The sequence below is a fragment of the Pteropus alecto genome, unplaced genomic scaffold (genome assembly GCF_000325575.1).
Source record: "Pteropus alecto unplaced genomic scaffold, ASM32557v1 scaffold273, whole genome shotgun sequence".
Taxonomy (NCBI): Eukaryota; Metazoa; Chordata; class Mammalia; order Chiroptera; family Pteropodidae; genus Pteropus; species Pteropus alecto.
This window is the reverse complement of record NW_006433963.1, coordinates 184,198-201,345: the sequence shown is the minus strand read 5'-3', so window position 1 is coordinate 201,345 and position 17,148 is coordinate 184,198. Positions and strand designations below refer to the sequence as shown.

General features: G+C 35.1%; 1 protein-coding gene across 1 annotated transcript in view; it reads right to left on the bottom strand.

The window, feature by feature from the left end:
* The window catches only part of RPS6KA6 (ribosomal protein S6 kinase A6), a 125,573-nt gene that overhangs the window by 95,847 nt on the left and 12,578 nt on the right, over positions 1–17,148 (bottom strand). Inside the window, exon 2 of the mRNA XM_006908990.1 lies at positions 4,606–4,665. Within this exon, the coding sequence (XP_006909052.1) occupies positions 4,606–4,665 (60 nt within the window). The remainder of the gene's footprint in view (positions 1–4,605; positions 4,666–17,148) is intronic.

The window sequence follows — 17,148 nt, the reverse complement described above, 5'->3', positions numbered from 1 at the left end:
TAAAAAATAAAATAAATAAAAATGCAAATATGTCTTTTAATTTTCAGCAGCATTACTCTAAAACATTTCCGACATGAAAATGCTGCTAGATTTTAAAATACTACTTTTCCCAGTACATAGCCACTATAGAATAGTGTTACAATATATCCTAATAACTAAACTGTGGGCTTCCTGAATGCAGGTATTATCACGTTCAACCCTGTATTCATAATGCTTAGCACAATACTTGTTTAATCTTTTAGGTATAGATAGGCAAAGAAATCCACCCAATTTCATAAAAAGAAAATAAACAAAAACTTTTATATTTTTATTTATTGGAGTGACGTTGGTTAATAAAATTATACAGGTTTCAAATGTACGGCTCAATAATATATCAACTGTACACTGCATTGTGTTAAATATATGGTGAAGGAAGGAGATCTGACTTTGAATGATAAAGGAAGACTTCTAAAAATATATAGCTTTTAAAGGTAAAATTAACCAATAAGAAATCTCAAAATTATTTTAAAATACCTTTTTTAAAACAACAGAAAAATATGTATCCTGATCTTTTTTTTAAATATATAAAGGAAATACTGAAAGAAGATTCATTCTGGATAATGGAATTGTGTCAATTTTTAATAGAAATGACTGTGATGACAATATTTCTAAATTTAATAAGAATTTTTCCTTAGAGCAAAGACTATAAATATTTTACTAGATTATCCATGGTCAGTATTTTTATTATACTGTGTTGTACTCAACACAAATGAAGGGCATAATGACCTTAGAATCTATACTTCAAAAAAAAATGCTCATATTAACTTACTGACTAGCCATCTTCCTTTTCTAATAAAGACAAATATTCTTAGGCAAACAACTATGCTTATTATATTACTAAAAGAGAAGTCACATGTAGAATAATTATTTATTTAATACATATGTCTGGGTCCCACCTTCAAAGATTATAGTTCAGTATAACTAGGGTGGTGCTCAATCAGATATATCTGCTAAAATCCCCCCAGATGATTCTGATACATGGTCAGGACTGGAAAACACTAGTTAGGTGCTTCTAAGACATAGTTATATAGACATATAGATGAATACGCACACAAATACACATACACAGCTACTTATTACAGAAGTCTTTTATAGTGTGTCTGCCACTAGCTCTTTTTTACTGTCAAATTATGTGATACCCTCCTGTGTGATCACTTCCAATATTGGTCTTTCATATATCATTTGCTTCCTGCTTCATTCTTGTCTATCACCTAATATTCCTCAGCCTCCTCAAGACTATATTTATGGAAGTTTACTATTAAAATGTTATTTTTTAGTCATCTGTAACCATCCCCCCCTTCCTCCACCCCACTTTCTTCTGGTTCTGCATGATTCCAAAAACTTGACACTGGCAGCAATTTAGCTCAAAATAAAGTAGCAATGTACTTACCAGTGATCCATTTGTTTTCTAAGAGTAATTCATTTAAAAAAAAAAATTTCCCCTATTCTGGTACAACAAAGATGTGATATATCACCTAATCTTCCCATATATACAATATTTTCTCTTTAATTATTCACTCACTCAACAAATCAACAACATTCATGAAGCACATGCTATGCATCAGGCACTGCTATACAATAGGGATATAGAGGTAAAATGTGGACTTGAGCATACCAGATTTTGTCAGAAATATCATATTCTTTAATGACACAAAAATACACAATATATTATGGACTGAATCGTGTTCCCTCAAAATTCATATGCTGAAGTTGTAACCCCCAGTACCACACAATGTGACTGTGTTTGGAAACAGGGCTTTAAAAGAAGTAATAAAAGTAAAATGACATCATTAGGGTGGGTCCTAAACCAATATGACTGGTGTTCCTCTAAAAAGAGGAAATTAAGACACAGACACACACAGAAAAATCATGTGAAGGCACACAGGGAGATGATGGCCATCTACAAGCCAAGAAGAGAAGCCTCAGAAAAAAAAACAAACTTTGATCTTGGACTTCTAATCTCCAGAATTGTGAGAAATAAATCTGTTGTTAAGTCACCAAGTCTGTGGTACTTTGTTATGACAGCCCTAGGAAATCTATATGCAGTACCTAATCATAGCTGATCTGTGTAAAGTAAGTTGCTACTGTGAAAACAGGATTTAATAACTTCAAAATAAGAACCACTTTTCTTTCCAACATCAAATAACAAATCTGAAGTAAGGATAATTATGAGGTGGTTTTTTTTTTTTTTTTTTTTAAATTTCATAGCAACTGTTGATAAAAAGAAAAGCTATGAAGGCTCAACCACAACCAAAATAGTATGTTCTAACTTCTACAATATGTAATCATCTTTTTTTAACCCTCTTTAACCACCCACCACTTCCACCCCCAACCTACAGATGTTGCAGTCTCCCCTTAAGAACTAGATCTCTGAAGGTGGGGCATCTCCACCTTCGCGCTCGAGGCACGCACCTGGGACCTGGCGCACCCGGGTCCTGGCACACCCAGGGTATGGTCTGTGGCTCCACTGGGGTGTGAACCCAGGACCTTCTGCATGTAAAGCAGACATAATAACCACTACACTATGGAGCCACTCCAGGGGTGATAAACTTAGATGGTTAGTGTATTTTTACCACCCATATCATTTAAACGACACAAGTACCTGAATTATCACACAGTTGAAATACATTGTTTTAAGCCCAGATGACTCAGGCCACAAACTATCAAATTCTTGGAAGTGACTCTAGGTCCTCTGGTCCCCAAAACTTCAAACTTCCTTTTTTAGCAACTGAAGCATAATGTAAATCATATTAGCATATAGCACTGTATATTTTTACTGTCTTTCTATTAAAGTTTTACTTTCTGACTCATGTTTTATTAAAATTAGAAAGGTAAATATTTAATAATATCCCTATGTATATGTCTGTGTGTTTATGTTGGCCACACATGTACAAATATATACATATGCACACATATATACATATTTTTCTTCCTCCTGTGATGTGGGGCATGGTATTTCCCTGTCAATTCATTAATACTGAAATAAATTCTTCCCTACTGCCTTGTATTTCCTTACAATCTTTTATAAACTAGAAACATAAATATTACTATGCCTTTTAGTCCATATAATCTATAGATAAAATGCTAGATGATTTTGATAGTTTATATTTAACTATACTCAAAATTAATATATAAGTAATATTAAGTAAATTATAATAGCTAAAATATTTTATCACTCATCTTGTTACTCAGAACTGAAATTATTGTTACATCATCACTACTTGCAGAGACAGTTGATTTTTACATAGAACATTTCAAAGGAGAATCTTGGACAAACCTAATTTAAATCTCTGCTGGTGCCTATATGAGAAAAATCCACTTATGAATTAGTTTCGGTGGAGGGCAGACATCAAAGTTGATTTTACCCACAACTAAATAAGAAAAGGATGATGCTTCTCTTATTTCCCACTTCTTTAGGTCTGCACAATACACAGCTGACCTAAAATGAGGCACACTGGGTCATAGGTCATGATTCTGCTACTTGTTAGTTTTATGACCTAGTACAGATCACAACCTCTCCAGGTCTCAGTAGACTTATCTATACAATGACGGTATTGTAAATACTATTTCTGAGGTTCCTTCCAGCTTAAACAATCTATAATTCTAAGAAAATATCTATAGAAATGACAATCATAAAATAACATAAATGGATATGTCTGCCTTAGTCAGGCCTTCCCTAAAATATCAAGAACACTCTTCTGTAAAACTAGATCTTATAAAATGAGAGACTAGTATATAGGCCTTGCATAGAATGACCTAATAGCTAAGCAGTCTTTAAAACTAGTTAGAAACTTCTGAATTAATTTAGAAGCAATCCTTTTGAAAGCTAGGAAATAGATTTTAAATGACCTCAGGTTATCCTTGTAGTTAAATATTTCCATGTTACATCTCCTTTCTACCCTAAAGTTAAAGACAATCTTATATTTTTCATTTTTCCGTGCATTTCTTCAAGTATAGTTGGTATACAATACTATGTTAGTTTAAGATGCACGATATAGTGACTCAACATTTATATACCTTACAATGTGATCACCTCATTGAATCTAATAATCATCTGTCACTATGCAAATTTATCAAAATATTATTGACTATATCCCCCTTCACCTTTTTCACACAGCCCCTCCAATCCCCCTTCTCTGGGAACCATCAGTTTGATTTGTTTCTGAGTCTGCTTCTGTTTTGTTTTGTTTGTTCATTTGTTTGTTTGTTTGTTTGTTTGTTTTAGAGATCACATATAAGTGAAAGTTTATTTCAGATGATTCTGTATTTAAGTAATCTAGTTATTCAAATACTGGAAAGTAAAAATTTCACCCATTACACTTAAAATGAGCAAATTTCATGGCATGTAAATTATACCTCAATAAAGTTGTTTAAAAAATTTGTGTATAAGAATTTCTGAGAGAAAAATCCATCTTATATTTTACACTGCTGTCGTTTTATTAATTAGATTTACTTATTAATAAACTTGAATAAATTTCTTTAATTGAAAGAGATTTTCTCCCTTCCCATTATTCTCTTTCCTTACATTCTAAAAATGTAGCTTAATAAGTTAATACATGTACTTACTTGGCAAGAATCTGCTTTTCCTTCTTCCATTGGCTCATCAACCATTTTAAGACCATTCATCTGCAAAATATTGTTCAAAAACTAAAGTTCAAGAGTACCACAACAAGAGTAAAACAAATAAAAATGCAACTCTAGGCATTTCCCTTCATAATCTATCAAGACCCACACTTACTGAAAAACACAAAAGGATAATGGACACATAGAAGGTATTTAGAAAAAGAACATTATTAATATAGTTTCTAGATTGTCCTCGAGAAGCCTTGAATTTCAGAGCTGTATGTTTCATTTCATATTTAGAGCTTTACTATGATGGACATGTACTAAACATATGACCTATGTACTTTTGTTAAGACTGTCTCCAAATATTTATGAGACGGGCAAAAATGCCACAGAAGAAATCTATTGTGGGGATATATTCAAAGCAAGTTAGGATGGGAAGATTTTATATAACTGCACTGTTGTGAATTCCTTTCTTTTCATTCATTTCAATTAAATTTTGAGTTACTTTAGAGAAGAATAAACTGTAGGAGAAAAATATAAGTGGTCATGGGAAAAATTATTTTCAACATACAAAGCTCAGTAGGAAATAATACTCTTCAAGCACTGCTTCAGGAAAGAGTAAGTGTAGAGGACTTAAATGAAGGGTCTGTAAACTATGGGCCATGGTCCATATCTAGCTGTCTGTTTTTGCAAATAAAATTTTACTGGAACACAGACACATCCATTTGTTTCCATATAATCTATAGCTGCTTTCTCACTGAAGAGTTGAGCAGTTGACAGAGCTCCTATGCCTGAAAAGCCTAGAATATTTACTAATTGGCCCTTTACAGAAAAAGTCTGCCGAGTACTCATCTAAGATGTTCGAAAATTAAGCAATGGCAAGATGGTCTGGAAAAAATAAATTTTACCACTGCCTATTTATGATTCCACAGAAAAGTAAAAGATAAAATTAGAGAAGTAAATTAAATAGCACTTCTGGTAACAGCCAAGATGGAATAAGCCTATTTCTCCTGTAATCATCAACTAAAACCTTTGGACAAAATATATTAAAAAAAAAAGAAGTACCTAAATACTCTGAAAATTAAATGATAAAAGCAGTCTAGGGAGGGAGATAAAAAATTTGAAGAATAACTGGCACCCTGGCGAGCTACCTGAGTTCATTTTCCATCTTTATCTCCTGATTTTGACCCAAAGAAAGACTGAGTCACAGAAGAAATCATGGGGAGGATAGACTGGAAAGGAGGTCCCCTAATTCTGTGTATAAACAGACACAAGTCCTAATCTTTACAACAATCTGTAGAATAGAACTAAAGAAGTCTAACAAAGATGTTGAAAACTGAACTGCAATATCAACCACCACTCAAGTCTCAAGACTAACCACTGAGTTAGCACATGCACTGAGTGGCACATACAGGGTGCTAACACAAATACTCTGAAAACATAACTAACATTGGAACCATCATCCAGAGAAGGCTAGATAGAACCAGGGAGTCAGACTCTACCAGGTAGATTGCTAAAACAATCAATCAAAATCAACAGGTATCAATTCCAGGGTAACTCCAATGTTGAAATATCTGATAAGGACTAAGCAACTATTATAACTATGCTCTTTGGGGTAAAACTCTTGAATGGCATGAGAAAAAAGTTATCAGCAGAGAAATAGGAACTATAAAAAGAACCAAATACAAATAATTGTAAAACTAAAAATAATATATGACATTTTAAAAAAAAAATTGGATGGGCTCAATAAAAGAATGGAGATGGCAGAGGCAATAGTAAACTTGAAGACAGAACAAAAGAAAATAACCAATATTAACAAGACAGTGAAAAACTATTAAAAAAATGAACATAGCCTTAGAGAAATGTGGAACAATATCAAAAGATCTAAAATCCATATCAGTAACATTCCAGAAAATGAAGAGAGTGATACAGAAAATTTTTAAATAATGGTAATTCCATTTATATAAAATGTCGAGAACAGGAAAATCTATAGAGGCAGAAAGTAAATTGCTGATTGCTTAGGTCTGGGAATGGGGAGTAGGAGTGATAGTCAAAGGTAAAAAGTTTATCTTAGATAAAAAATAAGTTCTTTAAAATAAGTTTAAAAAATAAGTATTAAAATTGACTGTAGTGATGGCTGTACATATCTGTCACTATACTAAAAACAATTATGCTGTACATTTCATTTTTTATTAAATTTATTAGGATGACACTGGCTAATAAAATTATATAGATTTCAAGTGTACAATTCAATAATACGCCATATATATACTGCACTGTGTGTTCACCACCTAAAGTTAAATTTCCTTCCATCGCCACATATTCAACCTCCTTTACCCTTATCTACCATCCCTCTCCACTTCTTCTCTCTGGTAACCACTAAAAGGTTGTCTGTGTCCACGAGTCTCTGTTTGTTTGTCCTGTTTGTTTGCTGCTTTCAGTTTTTTATCTCACATGTGAGTAAAATCATATGGTTCTCAACTTTTTCAGTCTGATTTATTTTGCTTAGCATGATAATCTCAAGATCCATCCATGTTTTTGCAAATGTCAGTATTTCATCTTTTCCTATGGCTAATATTTCATTGTAGATATGTACCACATTTTCTTTATCCAATCATCTATTGAAGGACACTTCAGTTGTTTCCATGACTTGGTCACCGTGAATAATGCTGCAATGAACACTGAGGTGCATATATCTTTGTGGATGTTTTCAAGTTTTGCGGGGTAGTTACCAGAAGAGGGATTGCTGGGTCTTATGGTAATTCTATTCTTAGTTTGTGTTTTGTTTTGTTTTGTTTTGTTTTGTTTTGTTTGAAGAGCTGCCATACTATTTTCCACAGTGGCTGCACCAATTTACATTCCCACCAGCAGTGTATAAGGGTTCCTTTCCCCAACAATCTCTCCAATATTCGTTATTACCTGTCCTGTTGATAATAACCATTCTAGGAGGTGTGAGGTGGTATCTCATTGTGGTTTTGATTTGCATTTCCTTAATAGCTAGTGATGTTGAACATCCTTTCATATGTTTGTTGGCCATTTGTATGTCTTCTTGGGAGAAGTGTCTGTTCAGGTCTTCTGTACATTTTTTAATCGGACTGTTTGTTTCTTTTTTTTTTTTATTGTTGAGTTGTATGAGTTCTTTGTACTTTTTGGATATTAGCTCCTTATCAGGGGCATTGTTTGCAAATATTTTCTCTTACCCAGGTGGTTGCCTCTTAGTCTCGTTGGTGGTTTCTTATGCTGTGCAGAAGCTTTTTAGTTTGATGTAGCCCCATTCATTTATTTTTGATGTAGCCACATTCATTTATTTTTGCTTTGACTTCCCTTGCTTTGAAGTGAAATTCATAAAATCCTCTCTAATTCCAAGGTCTATAATTTTAGTACTTATGATTTCTTTTATGCAACATATTGTTTCAGGTCTTATATTCAGGTCTGTGATCCATTTTGAGTTAATTTTAGTGTATGGTGGTAGGTAGCAGTCTAGTTTTATTGTTTTGCAGGTGGCTTTCCAGTTTTCCCAGGACCATTTGCTGAAGAGGCTTTCCTTCCTCCATTGTATGTTTTTGCCTCTTTTCTTGAAAAAAATTTGCCCATATATACAAGGGTTTATTTCCGTACTCTCAATTCTGTTCCATTGGTATATCTGTCTGTTTTTCTGTTAATACTATGCTGTTTTGATTATTGTTACTTTATAGTATAATTTGAAGACAGGCAGAGTGATACCTCTGGCCTTATTCTTTTTTCTCAGGATTGCTTTGGCTGTTCAGAGTCTTTTGTGTTTCCATACAAATCTGATGACTTTTTGTTCTATTTCTGGCCTCTGTATCTCCACCCCCATCATTGGGATCAGCCGCCATGTGCATTTCCTCAGTTGTTACAGACTTCCTGCTCTGTAGATGGACTGTCACTGCTGTAGTTTCCCCCAGGGCCCACTGCTAGCTCCAGGAGGATGCAGGGAGGCGAGCTCTGAGAGGTTGGGGATAAGAGGCCAGGTTCTGTGACTCAGCCTTGTGTCTGGCAATAGAACATAGCTGTTGCACCTTTGTATTTCATCTTTGCCCTCATCTCTGCCCTGATCACTGGTTTCACTGTCATAGTACATGTTGATCACTCAGGCAGGAATTCTCGGGGCTACAGAGAGTGCACGCCTCAACCTGATTCCTATCCCTCTTCCTGAGTCCTGCAGGGTGCTCTGGGCTGCATCTAAGTCACCCATCTCTCCTCTTTTCCCTTTCCTCCTCCCTTGTTCGCCCGATTCTCTCACCTTCAGATGATCTAATGTGCAGATCTCTCAGACATGTTTGTTAGGCTGGGTGTCTTCTGTTAGATTGCAGCCGTTCAATTTGTTGTAATTTCAAGGGGAGAAATCAAGGAGACACTCCCCGCCAACATGCCACCATACTTCTGACATCACTACTAGGCTGTGCATTTTAAATGGATGAATTGCATGGTATGTGAATTACATTTCAATAAAGCTGTTTTGAAAAAAAAAAATAGCTGAGAATTTCCAGAATTTGGTAAAAGATATCAATTTAGATTCAAGAAGCTCAATGAACACCCAAAAGGATAAACTTTTAAATAAAGCCACCCTAAGACATATCTTAAATTATTTTAAACCAAAAATGGGGGAAATCTTGAAAACACTGAGTGTATTAAAAAGAAGCAGCAATAGGAATTTTGGGGGGTGATAGGCCTATTCTGTATCTTGATTTTGGTGGTGTTTATACAACTCTATTCATTTGTCTAACCTCAGAACCATACATGAAAAAGTGAATTTTACTGTATGTAAATTCTTAAATAAATATATTAAGAAGTAAATTACCATGCATTATTTGACTATAACCTTTCTTTAAAAAAAACTCTATGAGAACTAAAGTCACCAATAATGTCTATTTTACTAATAGATCCATCAGTCTTTATCTTACATGATCTTGCTATAGCATGCCACAGTTAACTATTCTCTCCTTTTTGAGTCTTTGGCTTCTGTGATAACATACTTTCATTTTTTTTACTCTAATTTCTTTGCTCTTTTTCAATATTCTTGAAACATTTTAGATTCTCAGGAAATGGACTTTGGTCTCCTTCTGATTTCGCTCTACATTCTTTTACCAGAAAGCTAATTTACTGATGTGTCTCACGTTAACTCTGAGTCTACTGTTTTGAGCCCTTGATTCATATATCCAACTGCATATTTGACATTCCCACTTGTTTATCTTACACGTCTCCCTAAAAATCAACCAATACAAAAATATATCAGTGTCCACTTTTCCGGTCAAGATGGAGTAGGTAAACACTGTGCCTGCCTCCTGTCACGATCACATCAAAATTACAACTAAACTACAGAACAACCAACATTGAGAATTGCCTCAAGTCTAGGTGAACAGAGACACTACAACTGAGGACACACAGAAGAAGCCATCTTGAGATTGGCAAGAAGAATGGAGATTCAAAATGGAAGGGTGTCACACATGCCTGTACAGGTTAAGAATCAAGTGATGGACTCATGCCCTCTGAGCTCAAGGACTGGGGCAGCAGATAGAAAGGTGCTAAGGACATACAGGGAGGAACTGAACTGTCTGACTTCAAGACAAGGGCTGGAAGCACAGCTTTCTCTCACAAGTGCTAGCAGAAAACATTGTTTCTTTGTTGAGCCCTCCCACCTCCAGGCCTGAAAATCAGGTGGTCGCCATATCCGAGTCTCCATCAACCTGGCTAACACTGGTCATCTTGCCCTGGTAATTCCCTGAGACCCTACCCCACCAACCTGTGGGCCCATCTAAGCCACTTCCAATGTTTTTTCTCATACAAACAGCTTGTCTTGGCTCATGCTATGGACTTTCCTAAAAACTCCCAAAGGTTCAGCATCTGGCCTCATCAGTCCCCATACCTCTTGCTGAGTAGCCCCAAGCCTGGCATGAGCAGCAGCCAGCTTCGGTTCACAGCTTGGCCTCTCAAGGTACCTCCAAGCCCAGCACATCTGCAGATTGCCTTGTTGCTCATGCCATGTGGCCCTGGGCAGGGCACAGGCTGCTACTGAACTTGCCCTGCAGCAGGGCTCCTCCCAGTTGACACTGGGGCCAGCACGTCTGGTGGCCAGCTTCAAACCAAGCCGCAGCACCACCCGGGACCACATCGAAGGAAGAAACACCCAAAAGGAAGACTAGGCAGGCACCAGAGCCCTGCTAAAGTAAATCCTGCTCCATAGGATCAGCCCCTGCACAACAGCACCTCCATTGTAGTCACTGGTCAGTCCTCACAATCAGCCTAAGATACATTCCCTCCTATTGATGAGCAAACAGCAACTAAGGCTCAATTACAATGAGAGGGCACACACAACCCATACAAAGGACACACCTGGAGCACCCAGCTCAGGTGACACTGGGCTCCACAAGACACATACTACAAAAGGCCACTCTACTAAAACTGAAGACATAGCAGCTCTACCTAATACACTGACATAAATCCAGGGAGGCAGCCAAAATGAGGAGACAAAGAAACATGTCTCAAAGGAAAGAACAGAACAAAGCTTAAGAAAAAGAACTAAACAAAATGGAGACAAGTAATCTACCAGATGCAGAGTTCAAAAGGCTGGTTATAATGATGTTCAATGACCTTAGGGGACGAGTAGATGAGCTCAGTGAGAACTTTAACAAAGAGAAAGAAAACATAAAAGTGGAGATACAAAACATAAAAAAGAACCAGCCATATCTTAGAAACTAAGCAGGGTCGGGCCTGGTTAGTACTTGGATGGGAGATCACCTAGGAAGACCAGGTGCTGGGACAACATCAAGTGTACCAACATTCACATCATAGGGATACCAGAAGGAGAGGAGAGTGAGCAACGGATTGAAAACCTATTTGAAGAAATAATGATGAAAACCTTCCCTAACCTGGTGAAGAAAATAAGACATACAAGCTCAGGAAGCACAGAGAGTCTCAAACAAGATGAACCCAAGGAGGCCCACATCAAGACACATCATCATTAAAATGCCAAAGGTTATAAACAAAGAGAGAATCTGAAAAACAGAAAGAGAAAAAACAATTAGTTACCTACAAGAGAGCCCCCATAAGACTTTCAGCCAATTTCTCAATAGAAGTGCTGCAGGCCAGAAGGGATTGGAACAAAATATTCAAAGTGATGAAAAGCAAGAAGCTACAATTAAGATTACTCTATCCAGAAAAGGTATTATTTAGAATCAAAGGATAGATAAAGAGTTTCCCAGACAAGAAAAAGCTGAAGGAGTTTATCATCACCAAATGAGTATTACAAAAAAGGTTAGAGACTTCTTTAATAAAAAAGATAAAAAATATGAATAATAAAATATCAATAACTACATGTCTATCAACAATTATTTTAAATATAAATGGATTAAATGCTCCAGTCAAAAGCTAGGGTGGCTGAATTGATAAGAGTACAAGACCCTGACATATGCTGCCTAGAAGAGATCCACTTCACACCAAAAGACACATGCATACTGAAAATAAAAGAATAGAAAAAGCTATTTCATGAAAATACAATTTTTTTAAAAAGCTGGTGGTCTGTGAAAGAGAGGAAAGGATTAAGAAATACAAATTGGTAGTTACAAAATAGTCATGGGGATGTAAAGTATAGCATAAGGAATATAGTCAATAATATAGTAAAAACTAGGTATGGTGTCAGAGGGGTACCTGATTTATTGGTGTGATCACTTCATAAGTTATATAAATGTCTAATCACTATTTTGTACACCTGAAACTAATATATTATTGTATGACAACTGTAATTTAAAAATAAATAAATTAAATTATTAAGTATCCATATTCCCAGCCTCCCTGCCCAAAGATACTGATAATACATCTGAGAAGGAATATGAATTTTAATAAAGGTAATATCAACACATGTGCAGAGATCACACTCTGAATAATAACTCAATTCAATGCAGTGTGAACTGAACTCTGAAATGGGGTAAACCAGGGGATTAAATAAGTCTTTGTTTTATTCCAGACTAGTCTAGTGGCTAGAGGTATAGAGATATCTAATTGCATTGTGGATATGGACTAAGAAGTTTATCAAATGAAAAAGAGTAGAGAGTGGAAAATTGTAATGTATTACTGGAAATATTGAAGAAAGTTGAAAAAGGTAAGATTGAGGGAAACAAGGGTCAAATCACTAAGGATTTACTAACTCAACTATATTCATAATAGCTAAAACACTCATGAACTATGGACTACATTAAGATTGTGGCATGTATTATTTCATCTTCACAACATGACTATGATGCTGATGATATCACTATCCTAATTTCACAGAGGAGGAAACTGAGGTTTAAAATGTTTGAGCCAGTGTTTTTTCAACCTTGAAGCTATTGCCATTCCAAGGCAGATAATTCTTTGATGTGGAAAGTTGTCTTGTGCATTACAGGATGCTTAACAGTATCCCTGTCCTCTATCCACTAGATGCCAATAGGTGGTTCTGCCCCACCCCCCTACCCAATGTGACAAACAAAAATTTCTTCAGACATTGCCAGAATCTCCTGGGGGGTTAAACACACACACACACTAAACAAAGATACTGTAAACACACACACACACACACACACACACACACAATCTGCTTTCCTCCAGGGTTCCCAAATTCAATAAATAAATATTACCATCTACCACCTTACCTCAAAAAGCACAGGTAGACTATGGGGGATGAAAAAAATGTATGACAGATTTATCATTAACATAGAAGAAAAGGCACATTCAACAAAAATGTTCACAAACCAATATTAAGATAGAATCCCAAAAATTGAAATTGTACTACAAAATGACTCTCACTGTTATCCACAGAAAAAAGGTAATACTGCTTTCCTCTGCTACCCTAGTTGCTAGTTACTTACTATTAATACCATCTTATGACTATTTTATCATAAAGCTGTTGGTCTGAAGGAACTAGAAATAAAACAAATCTAAATGAGTCACAGAGATCACTGTACCTTAAAAATCATTTTAGTCTCCAAAAGTAGCCTTTAAAACAGAACATTCCATTACTTCCACCTCATCTACAATCAACAAGGTACCAGGGTTTCAATATAAGAATATTAATTCCTATAGAGGACATCAGTATTCACTGATATTTACTAAAATTTAAGTCATTTTCACCTGTCTGAAAACAAAACAAAACAAAATTTCATAATTCTCTGGAACATTAAACCTTTATTTCAAAAATAAAATTTGTAATTTGAAAAGATAAGCAGATATATTCTTTCCCCCAATTAAGTGCCAAATAGGGAAGAAACAATTTCCTACAAAAGATTCTGGAAACCTTATTAACAATTATAAAGGCTGTAATAATTAACTCAGATACTCCAAAACCCAAGTGAAGAGACTTTCCTAGTGAAGAATTCTTTAAAATTACTTTCATTTTCTCAGAAAATAATGAAGCAGATCACTTTAAAAGATTATGAGCAAAGAGAAACACTAAACTAAGTTGCTATATTTACCTGATCTCAGAAAATCACGAGTCATTACAAAACTATGATTTTCTTAATACTAATGACAAAAATAGCTCATTATGGAAAACCGGACTGAGAAAACATTATTTCCTTCAAATATTTAGAACTGGAGGCGGTGTGGGAAATGAACATATAAGTACATATAGTTTTGTAAAAGGATAGTTATCTGGCCATAATAACTCTATTAAGCATACACCAGTTCCTCAATGTTAAACTCAAGACTGATTAACAGAGCTTATGGCTTAGCGCTGAAATAGATACTGTAGAAAGAAGTGATGAGATAAACAAAGAACAAGGTACAAGGTGAGAAGAAATATGGGTGACATAAATTATTAGCAAAACATAAGCCACCAGTCTTCACGACAAATTTGATAGTATTATAAACTTTCGAGTAGTCTCCAGGATCCGCAAATTCCATCTAGTAACAAAAGCATTATATTTATATAGTACCTAATGATAAAATTGTTTAAGAAGTTCACATCTGAAGAAAATTTGTTCTCAAATAAGCTAAACATATACAGGTAAGCCACTGACGAATATGGAGAGAGAAGTTCTTCATTTTCTTTTCTACATCATTTAAATAACAGAAAATTAGATCTAAATTTAGAGCTGGGTCCATATCTTCACAGAATAAAGGTCTACATCTGTATATTGAATTAAGCCCATGACAAAATGAAAGAAAGAAACCTCCCAGTTGATCAATGTAGCGAACAGATTCTAAGATGGGCTTCCACAATCCTCCTCTTGGTTCCCATGCCCTTGTATAATATGCATCTCCTTAAGTGTGGACAACACCTGTGTCTTGCTTCCATTCAACAGAATATGAAAAAGGTGATGGGATTTCATGTCTTTTATGTTATATAAGACTCTAGACACTCTTTTTGCTGCCTTCATTGAAGTGGTCATGTTGAAAGCAAGGCCACATAGCATGGCAGCATCTAGGAGCTGAGAGCAGCCTCCAGTTAACAACCAGCAAGAAGCCAGGGTCCTCAGTACTACAATAAGTAAAGAAATTCTTCCAAGAACCTGAGGAAGTTTAGAAGTAGATTCTTCTCCATTCAGGCCTCCAGATAAGAATGTGGAACAGCCAAGACCTTGATTATAGCTTGTGAGACCCTAAAGAGAAGACCTAGTTGAGCAACTCCTGGACTCCTGACACATAGGAACTGTAAAATAATGTGTCTTGGTTAAGCTACTAAATTTGTGGTAATCTATTATACAATGATGGATAATTAATACAATCAATATTGCTATTTAGATAAAAGTGTGATTTAAAATTCTCTAAAACAGACTTTTTAATGATTTTTTTAATAATTTAATACTTTTAGAATATAGCTTTACTTATTAAACTCCTGTCTTTGTTCTCATTTGGTAGATATGAAACTGTAAATTACATGCTAGTAAATGACCTAGGATAATCAAGTTGAGTCAAATCTTTGTTAAACATATGACCAATAAGATTACCTAATTAATTTTGGTATTAATTGACAAGTTTGAGCAGTTATATTTTTGACCTTCAATCTGCTTTCTGAAAAACTGATTGCTAATTTAATAAGTACAGTATAGAGAACATAATGGCACATTCCTTATTCCGTATTTTAAGAGCCATCCCTCTGGGCATGAATTATCAGTGATGTAGCTTTGTTGCTATGAAAGAAGCAGAAGATAAAATAAAAATCCAGTTTGTACTAGCCCAGAACATATCCTGGGATTTGGCTTTTCAAAATAACCCACCACAGGTAGGGATTGGAGAAATCGAATCCTTTGCACACTGGTGGTGGCAATGCAAAATGATATAGTTACTATAAAAAACAGTATGGCAATTCCTTAAAAAATTAAAAATAGAATTATTATAAGATCAAGCAATTCCAACTGGGTATAGTCGACCCTTGAACTATGCAGGGGTTAGTGGCACCAAACCCTCATGTAATTGAAAATCTACATATAACATTTAACTCCCCCCAAATGTAACTACTACTAGCCTACTGTTGACCAGAAGGAAGCCTTACTGGTAACATAAATAGTCGATTAACACATATTTTGTGCTATGTATTTACATATTATATTCCTAGAATAAGCTAGAGAAAAGAAAATGTTAAAATCATAAAAGAAAATACATTACAACATTGTAAGCATTTACTTAAAAAAAAAACCATGTATAAGTGGAACTGCACAGTTCAAATTTCAAGGGTCAACTGTATATACTCAAAAGAACTGAAAGCAGAGTCTCAAAGAGATATTTGTACACCATGTTCAAAGAAAAATTATTTACAATGGTCAAAAGGTGTAAGCAACCCAAGTATCTATCTACAGATAAATGAGTAAATAAAATGTGTTATGCATATAATGGAATATTATTCAGCCTTTAAAAAGAAGGGAATTCTGACATGTGCTACAACATGGATGAATCTTAAAGACATTATGCTAAGTGAAATAAGCCAGTCACAAAAAGACAAATACTGTATGGTCCCATTTATATGAGATATCTAGAAGAGTCAAATTCATAGAGACATAAAATAGAATGGTGGTTTCCTGGGGCTGAGGGGGAGGAGAGGATGGAGAGTTATTGTTTAATGAGTGAAGTGTTTCAGTTTTGCAAGACGAAAAGAGTTCTGGAGATTGGTTGTACAACAATCTGAATGTACTTGACACTACTGAACTGTAAACTTAAAAATGGCTAAGATGGCAAATTTTATGTTGTGTAAATGCTATCAAAAGAATAAAACAATAATTCCACCATAGCAGATAAATCTCTCGTCACATACATCTAAACTTAAAGTTCCTTGAGGACAGATTTTGTGCTTTATTCATGAGACAGGCATAGCAGTAATATTATGGGAAGAACAATGCTTTGATTTCAAGCAGACCAAGATTCAAATTCCAAACTCTACTTTTATTGCCTTGAAAAAATTTCTTAAATTTTCCTAGTCTCGATTATTCCATCTGTAAAATAAGCAATTTAGGATTGTTGTTGGGATTAATATAATATCCTTAAAGCAGCTGGCACAGTGTCTGGTATGTGCTCAATAAATGCCTGATATGTGAATGTTTTTCTGCCAAAAAG